The sequence below is a fragment of the Neoarius graeffei genome, chromosome 27, assembly GCF_027579695.1.
Source record: "Neoarius graeffei isolate fNeoGra1 chromosome 27, fNeoGra1.pri, whole genome shotgun sequence".
Classification (NCBI taxonomy): Eukaryota; Metazoa; Chordata; class Actinopteri; order Siluriformes; family Ariidae; genus Neoarius; species Neoarius graeffei.
In genome coordinates this window covers 34,258,867-34,277,676 of record NC_083595.1, presented here as the reverse complement: position 1 = coordinate 34,277,676, position 18,810 = coordinate 34,258,867, and the positions used below count along the sequence as shown (strand labels likewise).

The 18,810-nt window shown below is 40.2% G+C and overlaps 1 protein-coding gene across 1 annotated transcript in view; it reads left to right on the top strand.

The window, feature by feature from the left end:
* The window catches only part of si:ch211-288d18.1 (USP6 N-terminal-like protein), a 112,480-nt gene that overhangs the window by 50,574 nt on the left and 43,096 nt on the right, over positions 1–18,810 (top strand). The window contains exon 2 of the mRNA XM_060911935.1: positions 10,698–10,771. Coding sequence (XP_060767918.1) covers positions 10,706–10,771 — 66 coding nt within the window. The 5' untranslated portion in view covers positions 10,698–10,705. The remainder of the gene's footprint in view (positions 1–10,697; positions 10,772–18,810) is intronic.

Below are 18,810 nucleotides of genomic sequence, written 5' to 3'. Positions count from 1 at the left end.
TTTGAGTTAAAAAGGATTCAATCGCTTCTTAACTTTTAACTGCCTGGGCTGCAGTCGTGACGTCACTTCTAATGCAAGTAAACCGGTTGTAACTCAGGTTGAGTTTAAAGATCGCGCGACTCTAGAGTTTACCTTTGCCAAGGGTAAGAAGGAAAATCGCGCTGAGTGATGGATCTTGCAAGAAAGAAGACGTCTTTTTGGGGTGGAGAGCGCGCCTCTTTATACATCCAGATCCATCGGAAGCCAGACGTGAGAGAGCAAGATGGTGGAACTTCCGCTTGGATTTATGCGTGCATGGCAGACTGACGTAGTTGATCCCGCCCACGCGTGACGTAGGTCACACGGAAGTTGCCTGGGAATTGTAGTTCTGACACAAGATGGCGGCATGATACCTACAGAAATCATATATCCAACAAGCGCATACGTTAACAATACAGGTGCAAATTTCATTTCAAGTATCCACTATATCTTACAGTGGTGCTTGAAAGTTTGTGAACCTTTTAGAATTTCTATATTTCTGCATAAATATGTCTAAAACATCAGATTTTCACACAAGTCCTAAAAGTAGATAAAGAGAACCCAGTTAAACAAATGAGACAAAAATATTATACTTGGTCATTTATTTATTGAGGAAAATGATCCAATATTACATATCTGTGAGTGGCAAAAGTATGTGAACCTTTGCTTTCAGTATCTGGTGTGACCCCCTTGTGCAGCAATCACTGCAACTAAACGTTTCCGGTAACTGTTGATCAGTCCTGCACACCGGCTTGGAGGAATTTTAGCCCATTCCTCCAGACAGAACAGCTTCAACTCTGGGATGTTGGTGGGTGTCCTCACATGAACTGCTCACTTCAGGTCCTTCCACAACATTTCCATTGGATTAAGGTCAGGACTTTGACTTGGCCATTCCAAAACATTAACTTTATTCTTCTTTAACCATTCTTTGGTAGAACGACTTGTGTGCTTAGGGTCGTTGTCTTGCTGCATGACCCACCTTCTCTTGAGATTCAGTTTATGGACAGATGTCCTGACATTTTCCTTTAGAATTTGCTGGAATAATTCAGAATTCATTGTTCCATCAATGATGGCAGGCCATCCTGGCCCAGATGCAGCAAAACAGGCCCAAACCATGATACTACTACCACCACCATGTTTCACAGATGGGATAAGGTTCTTATGCTGGAATGCAGTGTTTTCCTTTCTCCAACCATATCGCTTCTCGTTTAAACCAAAAAGTTGTATTTTGGTCTCATCCGTCCACAAAACATTTTTCCAATAGCCTTCTGGCTTGTCCATGTGATCTTTAGCAAACCCCAGACGAGCAGCAATGTTCTTTTTGGAGAGCAGTGGCTTTCTCCTTGCAACCCTGCCATGCACACCATTGTTGTTCAGTGTTCTCCTGATGGTGGACTCATGAACATTAACATTAGCCCATGTGAGAGAGGCCTTCAGTTGCTTAGAAGTGACCCTGGGGTCCTTTGTGACCTCGCCGACTATTACACGCCTTGCTCTTGGAGTGATCTTTGTTGGTCGAACACTCCTGGGGAGGGTAACAATGGTCTTGAATTTCCTCCATTTGTACACAATCTGATGTTAGCTCTGCTGAGCTCTGCTCTCTGTTTAGCTACTGTTTGTTTATTCATTCAGTTGTTTTTCATTTGTTCATTCATTCGTTCATTCATTCATTCTCAATTGAATTTTGCGCTTTGTGTTTGTGTGTCTAAGGTTTGCACTGCAACAAACCTTTAAAATGAAAACCTGCTTGTGCCCCCATTTTTTTTCCCTGTGCTCCTAAAATTTTTAACTTAGGAGCACGTGTGCTCCTGAAAAAAAAAGTTAGTGTAGAGCCCTGATATTCAGTATGTTTCCCACTATGGGAGAGTCCTCAGCCCAGAAGACTGTGTGAGTTCTGCTTTCTTGGTCACATGAAAAACTGCATTTTGTAAATGTTTTGTCTTGTTAACTTCACAAGAGAGGAAAACAGAGGCTGTTTAGAGAAAGATTGCTATAGTGTAAGTGACAACAGGAACTAATTTGTCTCAAAGACGTTCCAAAGCATTAAATGTAACTGTTTGACATTCATTAATAAATTGCAACTGCAATTTTTGACAGTGGTATAAGAGGAATAAACCATTTTGGGTTGTGCTGTTATTGGACAGTAATCAATTGTGTGCTAGAAACAGTAACTGCACTTTACATTAAGCCACATCATAGCAGCCCATCACTGATTATTTACCTATAACAGCATGACTCGTGATGTTTTATTCCATGCATGCTGTCAGTTTATATGTAATCAGACATCTTTTTACCTATATTGTTGTGTACCCAGTGTTGACTTTGCCATTTAAGATCATTGAAAATATACCATATACTGCTGATATATCAGGGTTGCCAGACTGACTCATACAAAACAAGTCGTAAAAATTTGGTCTCAAAATCTGCCTCTTCTTTTGTCATAGTCTTATTGCTCTGAAAATATGCCTGATCGTTTTTGTGCGCTTTTCTGGCCACGAGCTTCAGAATCTTCAGGGTTTCAATATGGATATTTCCAAAATGAACATACAGTATCACATCACAGCAGCCCATCACTGATTATTAGCTCATCCGGCCGGCAGGTGATGAGTTTATGCCGTCATGTGTTGTCTGTCCGTCGTCGTCCACATTTCACGAAAATCGCTTCTCTCTCAATTCTTCACCGATTATTATTATTATTATTATTATTATTATTTTTTTATATATATACTTTTTGGCAGGAAGGTAGGGCTGCCTGGGGTGCATATAGCTTCTACCCAAATTTGCATAATTGCAATTAATAATGAAGATATGGAGTAATTAAGCCCTAACGAGCAGTTTCTACACATCACTTCTTTTCCTTCAATTCTTCACCGATTTTGATTCTTTCTGGCATGAAGGTAGGGGTACCTAGGGTGCATATGACTTCTACCCAGATTTGCTTAATTACAATTATTAATGAAGTTATGGACTAATTAAGCCTTAATGAGCAGTTCAACAAAAATCGCTCCTTCGCAGTCAATTCCTCGCTGTTTTGGATTCTTTCTGGCAAATAGGTCGGTATTCCTAGGGTCTATATAGCTTAGATATATAACGTGTATATAGCTTGCAACATTTATCGCACAAGGTGGCTCACTTTAGATCGTTCCTTCTGGCCTAGATGGGGCCAGACTGAGCTTCGCCATCATTGACGGTCTCGTTTACCTATAACGGCATGTCTTGTCATCTTTTATTCTATACATGCGGTCAGTTTATATGTAATCGGACATCTTTTTACATATATTGTTGTGTACCCAGTGTTCACTTTGCCATTTACGATCATTGAAAATCTACCATCTGTTGCTGATTATATCAGGGTTGCCAGATTGACTCACACAATACAAGTCGTAAACATTTGGTCTCAAAACCTGTCTCTTCTTTTGTCATAATCTTATTGCTCTGAAAATATGCCTGATCGTTTTTGTGCGCTTTTCTGGCCACGAGCTTCAGAATCTTCAGGGTTTCAATATGGATATTTCCATGTCCATAAACACTGTGGCAAAATGAACATTTTGGAGCAGGTTTTACAGCATCACATCACAGCAGCCCATCAGTGATTTTGATTATTTAGCTATAACAGCATGTCTTGTCATGGTTTATTCCATACATGCTGTCAGTTTATATTTAGAATAAACCATGACAAGTCATGCTGTTATAGGTAAATAATCAGCGATGGGCTGCTGTGATGTGGCCTAAATGTAAACTGGAGTTACTGTTTCTAGCGCACAATCAATTATTTTCCAATAACGGCACAAGCCAAAATGTTTTATTCCATACATGCTGTCAGTTTATATCATGTGATATATCGAAATATCATGTGATGGATAAACTGAAGACTGCAGTGATGATTTAGCCGTGTCTGTCTGAGCAGAAGGCACACAGGGCTCAGTTTTGCCATGGCTGCTTAACGTAACAGTGTGTCATGCCCAGTGTGGGTGCTGGATTCTATTTCTGTGTTTGTGTATGTGCTGCAGATGTCTGTGGCCCAGAGGAAAGGGGACGGAGTCAGCACACTCACAGCTGAAGCTTGGCACGAGCTCTTGTTAGCTCCAGGGTCTGAAGTTCCCATGAGGCTAATATTTCTCAGGCTGAAAGAGGCAGCCTTCAAATTTCCAAAACAGACCTCAGAACACTAACGTTTTTGTCAGATAATGTCCAGGGTGAACTGTCCAGGGCTCTGTATGCGTGTAAGTTCTCGACAAATAGTAACTTTTATTTATTTATTTATTTTTTTACCAGCAAATTGTACTGCTAACATGATGCTAGACTGGTACAAATAATGTAATTTTGAAATTTTTTCCAGGTGTAACACCTTTTGAAATATGCGACTACATTGCTAAAAATGGGCTGGCCTGTTTTAAAAAGATGCCAATCAGAGTTAATTTATTTGTATGTTGTGATAAATTACTAAATTCTAAGACTCGTATAAAAATATTTTAAAATCAGTTTTCTTAACCAAGAAAAAACAACCCTGATGTTTCATATGGTATTGAACCATAGCTTATTGTTAGGTTAATAATCTTGATATAATCTTGCGTATTGTTTGGTAGCTACGAACAAGTGAAACTAACAAACTGAATATCGTTAGGAATTTTTCATCGTGCACAGAAGTGTGGTGCTCCGGCTTATGTAAACACAAGTGAAGCTGAGCTCCAGTACTATAATTTGAGTGGAATGCAAATTATAGAACGGTGTCACATTGGTGCGGTGGGTTGTGTGTTGCCATCGCATGGCTCCAGAGATCCCGGTTTGATCCTGAACACAGGTTATGGTCTCTGTGGAGGCTCTGTACATATTCTTTGTGTGTTCTTTGGCTATGCTAAATTGTGAAGTGTATGTGTGTGTGTGTGTGTGTGTGTGTGTGTGTGTGTGTGTGTGTGTGTGTACTGCATTCCTGCCTTGTGCTCAATGTTCCCTGGAAAGACTCCGCATTTGCCGTGCCGCTGAACAGGATGATGATGAATGAATGAATGTAAATCATAACATGGCGTAATGTAATAATAATGATGTAATACACTTTCACATTGATTTATCAAGAAATGCTTTCATTGCAAAAGTGTAAAATGTTTTCTTTAGTCAGGGCAGTATTTTGTCTGCATTAAAGGGCGTGAAGAGAAGCTGAAGAATTCTTCGTGTGCAACCACGTGACAAAATAGTGTGATGGATACATCTGCTGCCATGTTGGATGAACTACAAATCCAAAACGCCATCTCATGCGAACAATAACTGTGACGCATCTCCGACTTTCTCGAAATATTATGATTCTCTGGGGTCCTCTGCCAAGTCAAGATTCAGCAAAAAAGTTGAAATTTCTGGCTTTGACCCATATGTCTTAAAGCCGTCTGACTATACAAGCCTCATTATCACCCATGGAATACCCTGATATTGTGAACTATCTTGTTGTACAAAAAAAAAAAGTGCTTAAGTAAAACAAAGTTACCGGGTTACTGGAACGGCATCGCTAATATCTCACCTGACAAAGTTGACCCACATTGTTCTCCTTGTGTATCCAAACTCGCTAAGGTTTCTCGCGCTGCTTTTAATCTGGCTTTCTTAGCAAATCTTTCATTTATCCTGTTGCTTCTCGATACTGCGAGATGAGTTTTCATCTTGATCTTATTGTGTCCTAATGGGAGTGTTGGTGCCCAGTCTGGGTTTGTTTTATCGCGTAGGTTTGCCGGTGCTTCTGCAAGGTGAGAAGCAGAGTGTTCATGCTCAACAGTTCAGTTTAATCAGCAGAAAACACAGCTTTAATTAGCAATGAACTCTTACCAGATATAAAGTGGTCACCACACACACACACACACACACACACACACACACACACACACACACACACACGGGTGTAATCAGCTTTTTCCTCAGTTAAGTCCTTATGATGGATTTTTTTGAACCACAGCATATGTACGAAGTTCTCTGGACAGTTCATCTGTTTTGTTGCTGTTTTTAATTATTTTTGGAATTCTGAAGAAAAGCTTCTCTTTGTTACAAGTAGCATTATTACCGCAATTATATTCCACACACAAAGTAGGCATTGTCTTTCTTTAAAGGCAATGAAATCAAAGGAAAATCCCGAAGCATTGCAGCAGCTCGCACGTCAAGCACCGCTGTCTTGGTTGTTGTTATCATCCAACATGGTGGACTTCCGGTTTGGAAAATAAGCATGCATGCAAAGAATACTGGAATGAAAAAGGAAAACCTAGCCAACAATAAAGTTCTTATATTATATTACAGTGGTGCTTGAAAGTTTGTGAACCCTTTAGAATTTTCTATATTTCTGCATTCATATGGCTGAAAACATCAGATTTTCACACAAGTCCTAAAAGTAGATAAAGAGAACCCAGTTAAACAAATGAGACAAAAATATTATACTTGGTCATTTATTTATTGAGGAAAATGATCCAATATTCCATATCTGTGAGTGGCAAAAGTATGTGAACCTTTGCTTTCAGTATCTGGTGTGACCCCCTTGTGCAGCAATAACTGCAACTAAACGTTTTCGGTAACTGTTGATCAGTCCTGCACACCGGCTTGGAGGAATTTTAGCCCATTCCTCCGTACAGAACAGCTTCAACTCTGGGATGTTGGTGGGTTTCCTCACATGAACTGCTCGCTTCAGGTCCTTCCACAACATTTCCATTGGATTAAGGTCAAGACTTTGACTTGCCCATTCCAAAACATTAACTTTATTCTTCTTTAACCATTCTTTGGTAGAATGACTTGTGTGCTTAGGGTCATTGTCTTGCTGCATGACCCACCTTCTCTTGAGATTCAGTTCATGGACAGATGTCCTGACATTTTCCTTTAGAATTCTCTGGTATAATTCAGAATTCATTGTTCCATCAATGACGGCAAGCCGTCCTGGCCCAGATGCAGTAAAACAGGCCCAAACCATGATACTACCACTACGATGTTTAACAGATGGGATAAGATTCTTATGCTGGAATGCAGTGTTTTCCTTTCTCCAAACATAATGCTTCTCATTTAAACCAAAGAGTTCTATTTTGGTCTCATCCGTCCACAAAAGATTTTTCCAATAGCCTTCTGTCTTGTCCATGTGGTCTTTAGCAAACTGCAGACAAGCAGCAATGTTCTTTTTGGAGAGCAGTGGCTTTCTCCTTGGAACCCTGCCATGGACACCATTGTTGTTCAGTGTTCTCCTGATGGTGGTTTCATGAACATTAACATTAGCCAATGTGAGAGAGGCCTTCAGTTGCTTAGAAGTGACCCTGGGGTCCTTTGTGACGTTGCCGACTATTACACGCCTTGCTCTTGGGGTGATCTTTGTTGGTCGACCACTCCTGGAGAGGGTAACAATGGTCTTGAATTTCCTCCATTTGTGCACAATCTGTCTGACTGTGGATTGGTAGAGTCCAAACTCTTTAGAGATGGTTTTGTAACCTTTTCCAGCCTGATGAGCATCAACAATGCTTTTTCTGAGGTCCTCCAAAATCTCCTTTGCTCGTGCCATGATACACTTCCATAAACATGTATTGTGAAGATCAGACTTTGATAGATCCTTGTTTTTTAAATACAACCCCGATTCCAAAAAAAATTGGGACAAAGTACAAATTGTAAATAAAAATGGAATGCAATGATGTGGAAGTTTCAAAATTCCATATTTTATTCAGAACATAGATGACATATCAAATGTTGAAACTGAGAAAATGTATCATTTAAAGAGAAAATTAGGTGATTTTAAATTTCATGACAACAACACATCTCAAAAAAGTTTGGACAAGGCCATGTTTACCACTGTGAGACATCCCCTTTTCTCTTTACAACAGTCTGTAAACGTCTGGGGACTGAGGAGACAAGTTGCTCAAGTTTAGGGATAGGAATGTTAACCCATTCTTGTCTAATGTAGGATTCTAGTCGCTCAACTGTCTTGGGTCTTTTTTTGTCTTCCGTTTTATGATGCGCCAAATGTTTTCTATGGGTGAAAAATCTGGACTGCAGGCTGGCCAGTTCAGTACCCGGACCCTTCTTCTACGCAGCCATGATGCTGTAATTGATGCAGTATGTGGTTTGGCATTGTCATGTTGGAAAATGCAAGGTCTTCCCTGAAAGAGACGTCGTCTGGATGGGAGCATATGTTGCTCTAGAACAGGGGTGGGCAATTATTTTTTCCATGGGGCCACATGAGAAGCAGAAAATTTTGTGGAGGGCCGGACCAAAAGGCTGAACTAAATTCTGCATAATATTAATTGTATTTCTTTATATAAAGCAGTAAATAACATTTGTTTTTACAAGCTGCTAAGACTGGTAAGAGTATGGAAAAAACGAGGTTGCCTTACAAAAAAATTCATTTATTTAATCAAATTTCCCAAAACAATGGTTAACAAAATGTGAACGTTTGTACCATTTTTTTTTTCAGTCACATTCACGCCAAAACACAATAAAGACATCACAATATTGTCTTTCTACTCCACATATCAAGCAAGATACATCGTATAATAATGATGCCGTGTCGATTCGGTGTAGGTATCAGATCTACAGATCGGCTCGGGCTCCGGCGCCTGCTGGTGACATCACACTATGTGATTGGCTGGACCGTTTGAAGGATGACGTACAAGTTTGTGGTTGGTCTGGACAAATTACGGAAGTAGTTATCGCAGGATTAGGTTTCGTGGGATTTCATGTCATGTTCATGTCACGCGCATTACGTTTTTGTTGAACACAACTTCAAAATAAAAGCAATGCACATTCAGTCCATGCCTGAGGTAAAATTAGAAAATACTTTTATTTTGTAATTTCTAATTAACCTTACGCGGACCGGTCAGAATGAACCAAAGGGCCGGATGTGGCCCGCGGGCCGTAAAATGCCCAGGTCTGCTCTAGAACCTGGATATACCTTTCAGCATTGATGGTGTCTTTCCAGATGTGCAAGCTGCCCATGCCACACGCACTAATGCAACCCCATACCATCAGAGATGCAGGCTTCTGAACTGAGCGCTGATAACAACTTGGGTCGACCTTCTCCTCTTTAGTCCGAATGACACGGCGTCCCTGATTTCCATAAAGAACTTCAAATTTTGATTCGTCTGACCACAGAACAGTTTTCCACTTTGCCACAGTCCATTTTAAATGAGCCTTGGCCCAGAGAAGCCGTCTGCGCTTCTGGATCATGTTTAGATACGGCTTCTTCTTTGAACTATAGAGTTTTAGCTGGCAACGGCGGATGGCACGGTGAATTGTGTTCACAGATAATGTTCTCTGGAAATATTCCTGAGCCCATTTTGTGATTTCCAATACAGAAGCATGCCTGTATGTGATGCAGTGCCGTCTAAGGGCCCGAAGATCACGGGCACCCAGTATGGTTTTCTGGCCTTGACCCTTACGCACAGAGATTCTTCCAGATTCTCTGAATCTTTTGATGATATTATTCACTGTAGATGATATGTTCAAACTCTTTGCAATTTTACACTGTCGAACTCCTTTCTGATATCGCTCCACTATTTGTCGGCGCAGAATTAGGGGGATTGGTGATCCTCTTCCCATCTTTACTTCTGAGAGCCGCTGCCACTCCAAGATGCTCTTTTTATACCCAGTCATGTTAATGACCTATCGCCAATTGACCGAATGAGTTGCAATTTGGTCCTCCAGCTGTTCCTTTTTTTGTACCTTTTAACTTTTCCAGCCTCTTATTGCCCCTGTCCCAACTTTTTTGAGATGTGTTGCTGTCATGAAATTTCAAATGAGCCAATATTTGGCATGAAATTTCAAAATGTCTCACTTTCGACATTTGATATGTTGTCTATGTTCTATTGTGAATACAATATCAGTTTTTGAGATTTGTAAATTATTGCATTCCGTTTTTATTTACAATTTGTACCTTGTCCCAACTTTTTTGGAATCGGGGTTGTGTTGTGAAGATCAGACTTTGATAGATCCCTGTTCTTTAAATAAAACAGGGTGCCCACTCACACCTGATTGTCATCCCATTGATTGAAAACACCTGACTCTAATTTCATCTTCAAATTAACTGCTAATCCTAGAGGTTCACATACTTTTGCCACTCACAGATATGTAATATTGGATCATTTTCCTCAATAAATAAATGACCAAGGATAATATTTTTGTCTCATTTGTTTAACTGGGTTCTCTTTATCTACTTTTAGGACTTGTGTGAAAATCTGATGATGTTTTCGGTCACATTTATGCAGAAATATAGAAAATTCGAAAGGGTTCGCAAACTTTCAAGCACCACTGTAAGTTAAAACAAATATATCGACTGAAATTTGTATTTTAATCACTAAATCCCTGATACTAATGTTATAATAACTCATCAACTAAACTCAGACTCTGTATTCAGGCTCAGACTGTTCATTCAAATAAAGCTTCCTTTCATCTCGAGGAACCTACTTCAAAGCTAAACACATGGAGACGAAGCCCGTGCGACGTTTATACCTCATCTATAAACTGTATTTAGATTAAACACTGCATGTTTACTCTTTACCTCGCCCTCCAGATAATTCACTTCATTTGGCTAAGTGGTCTTGCACTTAGTGTACACGTTCGATCTTTGCATCTCAGGAAGGTGGAGTACAGGATACCTGAAAGTGTTTCGTTTGTGTCCTCATCAGCGTTTTGAGTGTTTTAACTCAACCTTTATGAGTAATAAATGTGTTCTGTGCTTTCAGATTTTGACATGAAGAAGGATATAGAGGTGCTGATAGCAGAGGAACGCGCACAGATCATCTGTAAATATGATAAGGTAAAAAAAAAACCCCTCTTTACTTGTGATTCTATGTTCACATGAATCAAGGACATTAATAGTTGTGTTGTATTTTGTCTGGACTTTTTTTATTTTTTTTACGTGTATTTACAGGAGAAGGAGCTCAAGCGTTTTTGATCGCTTTAATAAAAAACGTCGCTCACGGAAAGAACCTGTGGCCAAAGCTAAAGTTCATGTAAAGACTTGTGTGCCTGTGTATGTGTGTGTGTGTGTGTGTGTGCCCTTTAAAGCTAAGCAATGACATGTTGTTGCTTTCTTTGTACAGAAAAGTTTGTGAGAGTGACATCATTATACAAATATGCTTTTGATGCTCGAGGCTGTTGCTTTGTGTTGCTGCGCTGCTCCTGAGTCGCAAGATCCCCATGTAAACCTGTTGTAGCATCATCAAAAGCAAAAGAGCCGGAGTGCGTACCGCTGGAAATGTTTGTGCTTGCCTTAAAAGCAGGCTTTCATTTTTGATATGGAGCTGTTTCATGTAATAAGGTATTAGGGCCCATGTTAGTGTTTTTTGGGCACAGTAAATTATTCCTCCAGGTTTATCGGCTTCCTTCACATGCAGTCAGGTGGTTTGGTGATGTTACATTGTCCCTAGGCGTGAATGCATGTGTGCCTGGTGCTCAACAATGGACTGTCATCTCATCTCATTATCTCAAGCCACTTTATCCTGTTCTACAGGGTCGCAGGCAAGCTGGAGCCTATCCCAGCTGACTACGGGTGTAAGGCGGGGTACACCCTGGACAAGTCGGCAGGTCATCACAGGGCTGACACATAGACACAGACAACCATTCACACTCACATTCACACCTACGGTCAATTTAGAGTCACCAGTTAACCTAACCTGCATGTCTTTGGACTGTGGGGCAAACCGGAGCACCCGGAGGAAACCCACGCGGACACAGGGAGAACATGCAAACTCCGCACAGAAAGGCCCTCGCCAGCCACAGGGGACTGTCATATCAATTATTAATCCATTAATGAAAGCATTAATTTTAAGTGTGAATTATATTTTATTAGGTATTTAACACAAATTGTATTTACTAGCTTAATAAAACGTTATAACAAAGTTTAAATTTAGTTTCTTATTCATTAACCAGAACTTTACTGTGATTATCAGTAAAATCTTCTGCAAATTCCTGCAATAAAAGCCGAAACCTTAAATTATAATTTCTAGCGCACTTAAGACATAAAATACAAATTGCTGCGGTCAAGTCCTATTACACAGAATACATCTACTATATACAACAAAGATAACAAATGAGATTCAGCCGACTCTGAAGATTAATATTATGAAGTGTATATACAACTGAAAATAAGAGATACACTACCGTTCAAAAGTTTGGGGTCACTTTGAAATTTCCTTATTTTTGAAAGAAAAGCACTGTTCTTTTCAATGAAGATCACTTTAAACTAATCAGAAATCCACTCTATACATTGCTAATGTGGTAAATGACTATTCTAGCTGCAAATGTCTGGCTTTTGGTGCAATATCTCCATAGGTGTATAGAGGCCCATTTCCAGCAACTCTCACTCCAGTGTTCTAATGGTACAATGTGTTTGCTCATTGCCTCAGAAGGCTAATGGATGATTAGAAAACCCTTGTACAATCATGTTAGCACAGCTGAAAACAGTTGAGCTCTTTAGAGAAGCTATAAAACTGACCTTCCTTTGAGCAGATTGAGTTTCTGGAGCATCACATTTGTGGGGTCGATTAAATGCTCAAAATGGCCAGAAAAATGTCTTGACTATATTTTCTATTCATTTTACAACTTATGGTGGTAAATTAAAGTGTGACTTTTCATGGAAAACACAAAATTGTCTGGGTGACCCCAAACTTTTGAACGGTGGTGTGCCTTTAACAAGTTTTGATTTTACGAAATGTACATAATGCAAATGTGACCTCACAAAATGTTAGGAGTCATTTTGATTCTGTTAAAAAGTGCAATAAACCGAACTTAAAAATAAGTGAAATTTAAGTTACAAATGAAAGGAAATTTTCCTGCAGGCACTTGAAATGTAAATACTGTAAACAATACAAAACATTCAATAGTAATGGTAGTTCATGAAAGTACTATTTAAGATAATGTAAATCTTGGCGAAAGAGAAACCAATCGAAACCAAGAGAGTGAACGTGATTATCATGCCGTTACTATGGGAACAATCTTTTATGAATGCGGAAGTGGGCTCTCAGCGCACCGAATCCGGTGTGACTGAGGAAGGTGACAAATTTTATGTTTCATTTAATTTAGGTCATTTGAAAACTACAATATTATTTTATTATTTAGATTAAACAATAAAATCTAAATCAGGGCGGCATGGTGGTGTAGTGGTTAGTGCTGTCGCCTCACAGCAAAAAGGTCCGGGTTCGAGCCCCGTGGCCGGCGAGGGCCTTTCTGTGTGGAGTTTGCATGTTCTCCCCGTGTCCGCGTGGGTTTCCTCCGGGTGCTCCGGTTTCCCCCACAGTCCAAAGACATGCAGGTTAGGTTAACTGGTGACTCTAAATTGACCGTAGGTGTGAATGTGAGTGTGAATGGTTGTCTGTGTCTATGTGTCAGCCCTGTGATGACCTGGCGACTTGTCCAGGGTGTACCCCGCCTTTCGCCCGTAGTCAGCTGGGATAGGCTCCAGCTTGCCTGAGACCCTGTAGAACAGGATAAAGCGGCTAGAGATAATGAGATGAGATGAAATGAATCTAAATCAGTGGGCACGTAGGAAAGTGTAACGTATAAAGTTTCTGTCGATATGTTTATCAGGCTTGTATAAAAAAAAAAAACTCGCAAAGATATTTTTCTAAATTCATGAGCTACTCATTCTAAACCTGTCGAGCTTCGCCGGCAAAGCTCTCAAAACTCATAGTATTTTGCTTCCATTCAAGACTCATTTTGAAGTCTGACCAATAAGAACGCTACATTGTTGGCAATAAATTTGATTTTCTCGATTTAACTTCCATATATGGAAAGCACGCGCGCTGGGCACGCCCCGGGAAATCGCTGACCGTCGACAAAAATGTCCACAGAAATGCACAAAATTACTTCACAAAACAACAAAATTTCACAAAATTTTGGTTAGCACAGGTTAGTATAACATTTATAGGCCGTGTTTGAGGATTTATGGCTGTTTTTTTGAGAACTGGCCGTGTAAAACACGGATGCACGGCTCGCTAGCTAAGCCTACAGTGGTGCTTGAAAGTTTGTGAACCCTTTCGAATTTTCTATATTTCTGCATAAATATGACCTAAAACATCATCAGATTTTCACACAAGTCCTAAAAGTAGATAAAGAGAACCCAGTTAAACAAATGAGACAAAAATATTATACTTGGTCATTTATTTATTGAGGAAAATGATCCAATATTACATATCTGTGAGTGGCAAAAGTATGTGAACCTTTTGCTTTCAGTATCTGATGTGACCCCCTTGTGCAGCAATAACTGCAACTAAACGTTTCCGGTAACTGTTGATCAGTCCTGCACACCGGCTTGGAGGAATTTTAGCCCATTCCTCCATACAGAACAGCTTCAACTCTGGGATGTTGGTGGGTTTCCTCACATGAACTGCTCGCTTCAGGTCCTTCCACAACATTTCGATTGGATTAAGGTCAGGACTTTGACTTGGCCATTCCAGAACATTAACTTTATTCTTCTTTAACCATTCTTTGGTAGAACGACTTGTGTGCTTAGGGTCGTTGTCTTGCTGCATGACCCACCTTCTCTTGAGATTCAGTTCATGGACAGATGTCCTGACATTTTCCTTCAGAATTCATTGGTATAATTCAGAATTCATTGTTCCATCAATGATGGCAAGCCGTCCTGGCCCAGATGAAGCAAAACGGGTCCAAACCACGATACTACCACCACCATGTTTCACAGATGGGATAAGGTTCTTATGCTGGAATGCAGTGTTTTCCTTTCTCCAACCATAACGCTTCTCATTTAAACCAAAAAGTTCTATTTTGGTTCATCCGTCCATAAAACATTTTTCCAATAGCCTTCTGGATTGTCCATGTGATCTTTAGCAAACTGCAGACAAGCAGCAATGTTCTTTTTGGAGAGCAGTGGCTTTCTCCTTGCAACCCTGCCATGCATACAATTGTTGTTCAGTGTTCTCCTGATGGTGGACTCATAAACATTAACGTTAACCAATGTGATCGAGGCCTTCAGTTGCTTAGAAGTTACCCTGGGGTCCTTTGTGACCTTTCTGACTATTACACGCCTTGCTCTTGGAGTGATCTTTGTTGGTCGACCACTCCTGGGGAGGGTAACAATGGTCTTGAATTTCCTCCATTTGTACACAATCTGTCTGACTGTGGATTGGTGGAGTCCAAACTCTTTAGAGATGGTTTTGTAACCTTTTTCAGCCCGATGAGCATCAACAGCACTTTTTCTGAGGTCCTCAGAAATCTCCTTTGTTCATGCCATGATACACTTCCACAAACATGTGTTGTGAAGATCAGACTTTGATAGAGCCCTGTTCTTTAAATAAAACAGGGTGCCCACTCACACCTGACTGTCATTCCCACTGATTGAAAACACCTGACTCTAATTTCACCTTCAAATTAACTGCTAATCCTCGAGGTTCATATACTTTTGCCACTCACAGATATGTAATATTGGATCATTTTCCTCAATAAATAAATAACCAAGTATCATATTTTTGTCTCATTTGTTTAACTGGGTTCTCTTTATCTACTTTTAGGACTTGTGTGAAAATCTGATGATGTTTTAGGTCCTATTTATGTAGAAATATAGAAAATTCTAAAGGGTTCACAAACTTTCAAGCACCACTGTATGTATATGATACTAGTGAGGGAGGAAGCCATGGCCTAATGGTTAGAGAAGCAATTTTAGAACCAAAAGATTGCCGATTGGATTCCCTGGACCAGCAAGAATGGCTGAAGTGTCCTTGAGCAAGGCACGTAACCCCTAACTGCTCCCCAGGCTGCTCTCGGTATGTTGTATGTCGCTCAGGATAAGAGCATCTGCTAAATGCCATGAATGTAATGTAATGTAGTGAAAAGTTTGGACATGCCTTCTAATTCGATAGCTTTCTTTTCTTGACATTGAAACCAAGGGACGATGTGGTCGGTCAAATTTAAGAGAAAACATTATGACATAGAAATATTACATTTCTCAACAAACCATGATTTCATTGCATTTAGTCATTTTGATTTAAACAAGTATCTTATCTGCTCGTTCAGTTATGTAGATTGTCATACCGGATGAGTGTTCCCCACAGTATCGGTCCAATTACGTTATAAAATCTCGCAAGGATGTTTGCGCAAACATGAAGAAATGTCCATAGTATTAAGTTAATTTGATCGAGTGTGCAGTCCGATGCTGTAGCGGGTATTTTGGAGTGTGCAGTGTTTTATTTTATTCCAGGGCTTTGAATATGCCAGATCAAATCATGTTAGCAGCATGTTGTATAACAGTCGGATGTAATAATTTCTGACACCTCAAAGCAAGAGAGCAAGAGTTTGGTTTTTACAAGTGAAAGCTCTGATCATAAGTGTGCTTTATGAGGAGATGAGGCACTGGTGACTGGCTACGTTTACGGTTTATTTGTGTTTAATCCTGTTTAACTTCTCTTTATCTCATCCTCAGTTCTCGGCTAATGTTTTTAATATTTGGTAGTGCGCATCAAGTTTGGATTTATTGTATTAGTTTATGTGTATCACACATAAACTCCAGGTTAGGCCTTTGTGAAGGATTTCAACTGGTGAACAGGCAGCAGGAAATACTCCACCGATGAGCACAGAGCAGTCAAGGTGATTGATTCGACCATGACATGATTGTGGTTTTGGCAATATCACTCCTTTTATTGTGTAATTGGAAATTGGGAACTGTCTGGTCTTTTCAGCTATAGTCCTGTCTGATGGCCAGATGGATAGTCTTCCTGTTCCTGTCATCCATTTCTGTCCCCATCAGACCCTGAAATTGATCCACACTGACCAGCAATGCTTTTAAAGCTCAGTGTTGTTGAACATATTGGATGAGGTGAAGGATACTCTGGGAAGTGATTTTATCATTTTTTTTAGCTCATCCAGCCGTAGGCCAGGCCGAATGAGCTTATGCGATCACGCGTCATCCGTCCGTCGTCGTCATCCATCCACAATTTACAAAAATGGTTACTCCTCCTACAGGATTAATCAGATTTCGATCAAACTTGCAGTACATATAGTGTTGCCCAGGTGGGTGGGTGTAAAAGTTGTCAAGATGGTGAAGCCACACAATAAATTCCCATTCCAATTGGACACAAATTAACACAGTAGGGTGTTAAATCAACACTGGGGATCTTGCTGTGCACCTATCTCATTCACAATTTTATAGACGTCTGAAAATTTTGGGTGACTGGTCACATTAAACGCTACTCTTCGTAAACTGCTAGGACGTTTTCCCTGAAACTCACCTAGAAGACTCTAAAGACATATACTAACAAGAGTTGCTCACCAGGTGGCGTCACCTACCATGGATGAGTCTACACAGGGGTCACGTGCAATTTCACGAAAATCGCTACTCCTCCTACAGAAGTGATCAGATTTTGGTCAAACTCATAAGGAATGTTCATCAGCCTGGTCTGTATAAAAGTTGTCAAGACGGTGGCGCCACCGGTCATACAGTGGTGCTTGAAAGTTTGTGAACCCTTTAGAATTTTCTATATTTCTACATAAATAGGACCTAAAACATCATCAGATTTTCACACAAGTCCTAAAAGTAGATAAAGAGAACCCAGTTAAACAAATGAGACAAAAATATGATACTTGGTTATTTATTTATTGAGGAAAATGATCCAATATTACATATCTGTGAGTGGCAAAAGTATGTGAACCTCGAGGATTAGCAGTTAATTTGAAGGTGAAATTAGAGTCAGGTGTTTTCAATCAGTGGGGTGACAATCAGGTGTGAGTGGGCACCCTGTTTCATTTAAAGAACAGGGATCTATCAAAGTCTGATCTTCACAACACATGTTTGTGGAAGTGTATCATGGCAAGAACAAAGGAGATTTCTGAGGACCTCAGAAAAAGTGTTGTTGATGCTCATCGGGCTGAAAAGGTTACAAAACCATCTCTAAAGAGTTTGGACTCTACCAATCCACAGTCAGACAGATTGTGTACAAATGGAGGAAATTCAAGACCAGTGTTACCCTCCCCAGGAGTGGTCGACCAACAAAGATCACTCCAAGAGCAAGGCGTGTAATAGTCAGAAAGGTCACAAAGGACCCCAGGGTAACTTCTAAGCAACTGAAGGCCTCGATCACATTGGTTAATGTTTATGAGTCCACCATCAGGAGAACACTGAACAACAATTGTGTGCATGGCAGGGTTGCAAGGAGAAAGCCACTGCTCTCCAAAAAGAACATTGCTGCTTGTCTGCAGTTTGCTAAAGATCACATGGACAATCCAGAAGGCTATTGGAAAAATGTTTTATGGACGGATGAACCAAAATAGAACTTTTTGGTTTAAATGAGAAGCGTTATGGTTGGAGAAAGGAAAACACTGCATTCCAGCATAAGAACCTTATCCCATCTGTGAAACATGGTGGTGGTAGTATCGTGGTTTGAGCCTGTTTCACTTCGTCTGGGCCAGGATGGCTTGCCATCATTGATGGAGCAATGAATTCTGAATTATACCAATGAATTCTGAAGGAAAATGTCAGGACATCTGTCCATGAACTGAATCTCAAGAGAAGGTGGGTCATGCAGCAAGACAACGACCCTAAGCACACAAGTCGTTCTACCAAAGAATGGTTAAAGAAGAATAAAGTTAATGTTCTGGAATGGCCAAGTCAAAGTCCTGACCTTAATCCAATTGAAATGTTGTGGAAGGACCTGAAGCGAGCAGTTCATGTGAGGAAACCCACCAACATCCCAGAGTTGAAGCTGTTCTGTATGGAGGAATGGGCTAAAATTCCTCCAAGCCGGTGTGCAGGACTGATCAACAGTTACCGGAAACATTTAGTTGCAGTTATTGCTGCACAAGGGGGTCACACCAGATACTGAAAGCAAAAGGTTCACATACTTTTGC